We start from the raw sequence: 7,500 nt of genomic DNA on the forward strand, positions 1-7,500 counted from the left end.
TCTATATTAAACGGCAACATCTAAAATGACAACAAATACCACAACTCTGCTGTAATGGGTCATATATTTCTTGTGACCTCATGTTATATTGTCATGAGTAGTATATGTTTTACCCGGTAAGGTAATGTAACAGGGTAAGGTTATAAAAAATGTTCTTGCAATACATTAGACTTGACTATACAACTAATTACCTGACAGTTATTGCCTTGGAAAGATGAACAGCAACTATATTATGACAGGCTAACACTAACAGTAGTACGGTATTGCAGTGATAATCTGCCTTTGACAGCCACTTTTTATTCTACATTCCCACACTTTGCTTCATTCAGATATATGTAACACAATCATGGAAATGTCTGCTTAGAAAAATATGTAAAATGTGCTCTGTGGGTACTGCAGCTGATGTTTAAAATGTGCTACAGCACCCAGGATCTGCAGTTCATGGAGGCCACCAATCATCTCATTGTGGATGCTGGTAATGACAAGAGAAGAACATGATGAGAGGAATCAACAAAGGTTAGCGTCTATGAGGACATTTCAAAATACATAGTGTTGAATATGTATAAATACTGTCAGGCACACACCTATATAATATCACTATACATGATGTTCATTCTACAGACAGCACTTAGCAACAGGCTCATGCTGGGAAAACATTAATGCTTTTTATATTGTTAATCATTTGCAACAACAGCAAATAAGTGCAGTACTAATGTACCCTGGCCAAACGCCCAGTCTTGGTATTAAAACCTGACAGAGATGAATTGAACTGAATGTAAAATTAGGCTGACAAAGACATTTTTATGGAGTGAGCACGGCTATTTGATTTAAAATGAATCAGAAGCAGGCCCAGACCAGCCAGACCTACAGAGACAATAATGAAATCACTGGTATTATATGATTCCTGCTATGCTTAAAATAAAAATATCATAAATAGCACAGATTCATTCCAGCAGCTCTGAGTTTAATTAATGTATTATTTTTCATACCATGAATGAGCAAGGTATTAGAAAAGAATGTAATCCACTACCGAATGGTTTCTGAAACAATTAAATATATTTCAGATGTAATGAAATGAAAATACTCACACTAATAATGAAAAAGCCTGCATTCTGTAACAATATGACTACTTGTAGATAATGCAAAATAAATCCTTGTTCACGCAGAAAATTAATAAAGCTGCATTATAATTAAAATTATTTTGCCATAAAGGACAATAATACACATTCCCTTGGATATGCTGATCTCCACATCCTTATTCATTTAAATAAATGTTCTAAATCCTTGTACCACCTATTTTGGTTAAAGCTGTTCTTAAATACTTAGCAGAAGTGATTACAATGTTTTTCCTATTATACATGATTATGAATACTTGCAGAACGTTACCATTGACAGTAGCAATGCAATGCTGGCTATCTTCACTTACAGAGATCAAATAACTGTTATGCTTCCCATCGAAAGATATGCCTTAAAAAATGTTCTCATTCTCCACTATTCAGCCTCTTATTCATTATTATCATTTTTCTTCTAACAATCATTACTAGCTTCACATATCACACACTGGTGTGACTCCAACAAAGACTTTTTTTCTTTTCATACATTATACATATATAATTTCTTTCTTATTACTCAGTTTAACATTACATAGCTTGCTCAAGTCCCGCTTTCCATGAAATATTGCTCCTCCTCCTCAACATTATTCTGTATGTATTTTCCCATATATTCCATTTATTTCTATGTAGTTTGCTTGGACACATCCAGAGCCACTACAATGGGGAGTGAAGTGCAACAAGTAGGTCACAGTTTGAAATGTCTCTGGCTGACGATGATGGCTCTGACACTCATACCTCTTAACCTCAGTGCACGCAATCTGGACAAAGCCATACATAGAAGTGGGACACAGGTCCAAAAATAAAGACAATTTTTAAATATTGGTCTTATAAACTTAGAATGATAATAGAATAGTAGTAGGTCTTGCATTAGTATTAATTTTTGAACGGTATGAAATCTGAAACTCAAATGTCTGCCATAATTTAGTGACTTCATTCCTAAATGATTTGGCAGAAAACCACAAATTTTATGAGGAACAAACCAAAAATAAGAAGCAAAAATCTATTCATTTTGCAAAATTCTGGACAGTTGAGAGGTATAGTTCAGCCGGGGCTGTCTGAGTTTGCTGCCCCCCTCACAAAATCATGGTTAAATGGAGCGTCCCCCCTGCAGCCATTCCAATGTCCCATTCCTTGGTTATTTTGCCCCATTTGCCATAAACACTGTAATGTACATACTGCTTTACTTCTGCGATGATTTGGATTTCATTTGAAAGTTTTATTTTATATTTTACAGCACAGACCCTAATAGATATCTGCTAAACAAAGCAATGAAGTCTCGCAACGAAAATAGACTTAGCATTAAAACTTCTATGCCCCTGAAACTCACATTCATTGAAACAGCATTGAAACCCACATTCAAAGAAAATAAATTTTTTCCAGTGGCAGATAAAGATTAATTTTAGGCTGTTTTCAAATCATAGGCCCCTTGAACACGAAACATACACATGCTCTTTGATACACCTTCCTGACTGTATTAAATTATATTCCTTGTACTATACAGTACAGTTGTTAAGAGGGCATTTTAAATGTATTGTTTTGAACATTTTTCCAGTAAACAATGAAACAAAATGCATGCACCAATAATGACAAAACTGCCCAATTCAGAACATTTCCGTCATAAAAGTCTACTCAAACTTCTACAGTCCACCAGTATCAGTAAATATGCATGATCTCTGAAGAAGTAAAAGTCATCTAAATGATTCCACATTAAAGAAATCTGTAAACTAATGAAGAGGTTACTGCTAGCAAACAACTTTATATGTCATTGTTTCATCTACAAATAGAGTGCCTGTTGCCCTTGAGAAATAAATTGCCTATGTTGCATAAAAAAATGATAATGCTAGTAATATCACAATAGGGAATGGATGGCAAACTGATAACAGGTTCATAGTTATTAGGTATCTTCGTCAAAGAGGACAGCAGCATCCATCCCCTTTACAACAGAGTACAGTATCAGCAATGGATCTACCTACTGTGGGAGTAGAACCCACAACCTTCTGCATCAAAAGCAAGTACACTACCTGTTGTGCTATTTACAGTATAAACAGACTTAGCATAAGCAGCACTAAACATTTGTTCCCCTGCAGCTCTCAGCTCCTTGTAAAATCTACTCGACACTCAGCTGTATCTCTGAACTTTGAAGAACAAGAAATCTGGAAAAAGCCAAAATTTATTGGAGGGGGGGACAAAAGCCCAAAAACCAGGGACACATTTTAAACATTGCTTGTATAATGTTGGAAAGTTGCTAGAATAAAATGCTGTGTTGCCACCATACATTTCAATGCCAAGTATTGAAACCAGGATCCTGTGCAAAACAGCCAGAGCAACATACCACTATGCCAAATCATCTATTTTTATGAAAGAAAGGAAGACTGAAACTTAAATGGCTACCATTTAGTGAATTCAGTTCTCACCATAGCTGTCACCATCTTAGCACAAAACACCTGAACAAAGCCAATAATGGGGGAATACAGCCCCCAAACATATTCAGTGAGTTCAGTTATCACCATAGCTCTCAACCTTGGCACAAAAAACCTGGACTAAGCCAATAATGGGGGAATACAGACCAAAAAATGGGGACAAATACCCACTGAGGACACCAGAGCAAAACCACACAAACACAGGGAGGACATGCAGACTCCACACAGAAGGCACCCCGGCCAAAAATCAAACCAGACAACCCATAGCTGTCAGGCAACACTGCTACCACTGCACTACTGGCTGTGTTAAGTAAAGTAACAAAAATACAGAAACCACAGATTTTATGAGGAACAGAACAAATATGAGGCAAAAATCTGCAAATGTTTTACAAATGGTGGTGGGTAGGGGAAACACACACCCACACACACACACACACACACACACACACACACACACACACACACACTCCTTCATAAATACCCTACCTGTTTCTGTACACAGCTACGTCCGTCCTCCGTAGTGATCCGATCGGTCCTCCATAATGGCCCAGCTTCACTCCTCTGTAGTGTACTATGTCCGTCCTCCACAGCAATCCTGCAGCCCGATTGGTCCTCCATAACCTGCGCATGCCACTGGGTCTCCCGTGAGATGTGAGGAGCCTGGAGCCTCCTGCTGTTGGTCCAGCCTGTGGGCGATACAGTCCGGTGACCTTCCAGTTTGTACAGTCATCACCGCACAGACCTCTGAGCTGGAAGGGCAGAGTTTCTTGCCTTCCCTATCCAGACTGCCTAACAGAGCAGTCTGGAGCTCGGAACGCCTGAGCATGCGTGCTTGGAGTTCTGGTCTGCCTAACACAGCAGTCAGGAACTTAGCACGCATGCACAGAGTCCGAGAGTTTTTTATTGTAATATGTTCGGGGAATGGGGAATTTATTTAATTGATTTTTACAGGTGGGGGACCCATTTTACAGGTGGCGGGGCCGCAGTCACGCAGTCCTATAGCACGAGCCGCCCCTGAATGTCAACCTTCTATAGAGAGTAAAGAGCAACATTCTAATGTTTACACATTTGTCACATTACAGAAGGCACCACTGCTTAGCCTTTCTTAATGCTAGGAGGATGTCTGACAAAGCCAGGGCAATGTTTCTTCTGAATACACTGTATACCTTGATGTACAGACTACTTAACAACAAGTACTGTCCCCACTCAAAAAGAAAAAAAAATCCATATTTATTAAGAAAAACAATTAGGAACAGAGGAATAGCAATAGTCTGCAATTAGTTAGACCCTCATACACCACTGCAATACCTGAATGTGCCTTCTATAAAATGGCTCCTTCATATTGGAATGCCTTGCCTGAAAAATAGTTATGTGATGATGAAAGCCTGCTTTTATTCAAAATGTCTTTGAAAGCACAAAATAGTTGTGTGTTAGTGAACCTGACTAATTCAGCTATTATTTTACAGCTGTATTTATCACTACCTAGTGAATATACAATTCATACATGGACTATGGCTGTTGACAGGATTCATTACCTGTAAATATTGCAAATAAATGCATGCAAGCTATTCCCTGAAAGTAGTCCATGCATTAACTATAGTTATGACCATGGCACTCACTGTAAAGTAGTTAGATTTTCTCAGCTCACTCGTAATGCTGAAACAAACTATCTGCACTATTTCTTTTATCTTAATTAACATGATGTACCTACTCATGTCTTTCCTGGCAGCTATACTGTTCTCTTGTACTCTTACTTTCTTGTTGTACACTTTTTTTTTTCTGTACATACAATTTGGCTAAACATGTGCATTTTCTATTTGTTTGCTGTATCCAGGCCCACATTATGGCAAGAGTCTTTAGAGCTGTTCTTTTAACCTGTTAACAATTTTTAAATACAGTACATAAATAAATTAATAGAAGAATCTAACCAGAATTCTCATTAGTGTATCTGCATGCCCAGACATAGTATAATCAACTCTAAGAGTGCTGCTGCTAAAGAAGAAAGTCAAATCTGGACCCAGTCATCTTATTCAATAAGGCTGCATTTTGTCCAAGTTCTTGATGACTTTGGTAAGATAACATTCGCCAAAGTTACTCTTGAACCATTTCAGACAGACAGAAAAACATTTAACTTTTCTAGAAAAGTCTGTCCCTTTCCTGTCTCTCAAATGTACAAACCTCAGGATGTGGACAGTGCTGCAGCCCCCCAAACAATGAAATGAGGAGGGCCCTTCAGAAACACAGTCTGACGTGATTATTTTGCAGAACTACTGTACTGGTTAAACTTCGTGTGTAAATAGTTCACACAGACATGATTTATTGGCTGCAAATACAATTTAATTTGTTGACAATTATTTTCTTTCTCTCGACACACTGAAACAGGTCAGTCTAGTACACCCACTGTGTGTCTCCTCATGTTCATAGAAATGAATAAAAAATCAAACAACTGTCAGTCAAAAATATTTGGATGATTACAGGTAAAACAAATAAAGGAAAAGGCAAATGCTATGTATCATCAGTCTAAAGCTTAATGATGAAGATCCAAGGATGCAGAAATACTTAAAGGTTTTTATTATACTCCTCAGTGTTCTCAGGTTCTGTGTCTTTACACAGCATACACAACCAAGATTGATTTCAGACTAATATCTGGCATTTCAACTGCTATGAGTCTCATAGGCCTTCACTGTGTTTTGTGGCTATATTCAAGTATAGACTGTATTAAGCCACTTGAAGTGTGGCCGTACAAGATAACTGCTTACTCTCATAATAACTAGATGCATTTCACCAACATTTTCACGTATTCAGCAGTACCATTAAATGATCATGTGATGCTGACAATGAAGTCATATGACAGGAATGTTCATTTTTGTATGGCTTGCAGCAGAATACAGCCTTAGACCAAAGCAGTACCTTACCTTTCATAATGTCTACGAGTACATGTTGCTGCACTTGTACTGCCTGGGTTTCCCCCTAACTCATCATAAATATTCTTCCACTGTCGGCGTGCTGTTATCTGTAATAAAAAGCAAAAGTACATTTAGTCCTACACAGAATATTCAAGTAGAGATTTAAGAAAAAATAACAAGTTTACACAGTTCTGTTTCTAACTTTACGAGCTTAAATGGCCCACCCATGCAACTCTAACTAATGAAAGCTACTTTCTCCTGCAGATTTTTCCAAATGTACGTCATTTTCAAATGCAGATATAGGCGTATGGAGTCTATTTATACCCCCCCCAATGGAAATAATAATAGGTGAAGCAGACTACTGGGCTCTGACACACACACACAGACTTGAGGTACATGCCTAACCAAATACTGCATGCACTCATGCTGAGTACAATCTGTTTTCAGAAGTGAGCACTCATAGTAGCTTTGCTGGTAAACAGGGTGAAAACTGTAAAAATCATAAAAAAACCTATTTAATGTGCTGAGGTATGACTGCTACCATCCCCAGTTCCTTCATCTTCCTATTAGGATCTTCTAATGCCACACACACGACCATCTGCATCTATGTGTGCAGAAACTGAATGGCCAAAAGATCGGACTTGTATGTACCAAGTCCGAGATTCCGCTTCTTGGAATATTCCTTTTCTCCAAGGTATGGCAATCTGGGAGTTTGTATGCATGACTTTGGGGGTGTGAGGGTCTTGCTCCCTCCCATCATGGGGGGTGCAGGGGGGGGGTCCCCTGCAAAAAGAAGTTGTAAGGAGAAGAGCGATCTTCGAGAGTCACTTTTCTGCTGTGTTTTTTTTTTTGCATGTCTGCAACTCGGCATTTCGACTGATGGCATTTTAGTAGGGAGCCCGCACACACATATGCATGTTCACATATATCACATATATACAACAGGACGTGTGTGTGTGTGTGTGTGTGTGTGTGTGTGTGTGTGTGTGTGTGTGTGTGTGTGTGTGTGTGTGTGTGAACACAGTGCTTAACCAACTAATATGAAAGTCTGGGCAGTGTACT

General features: G+C 38.5%; 1 protein-coding gene across 2 annotated transcripts in view; it reads right to left on the bottom strand.

The window, feature by feature from the left end:
• Positions 1-7,500, bottom strand: part of ARID5B (AT-rich interaction domain 5B) — a 707,673-nt gene that overhangs the window by 107,201 nt on the left and 592,972 nt on the right. For both annotated transcript variants that reach the window (XM_044056388.1, XM_044056389.1), the window contains one exon: positions 6,448-6,545. In XM_044056388.1, the coding sequence (XP_043912323.1) occupies positions 6,448-6,545 (98 nt within the window). The remainder of the gene's footprint in view (positions 1-6,447; positions 6,546-7,500) is intronic.

Source organism: Protopterus annectens, chromosome 14.part0, assembly GCF_019279795.1.
Source record: "Protopterus annectens isolate FY-2018-M chromosome 14.part0, PAN1.0, whole genome shotgun sequence".
NCBI classification, from domain to species: Eukaryota; Metazoa; Chordata; order Ceratodontiformes; family Protopteridae; genus Protopterus; species Protopterus annectens.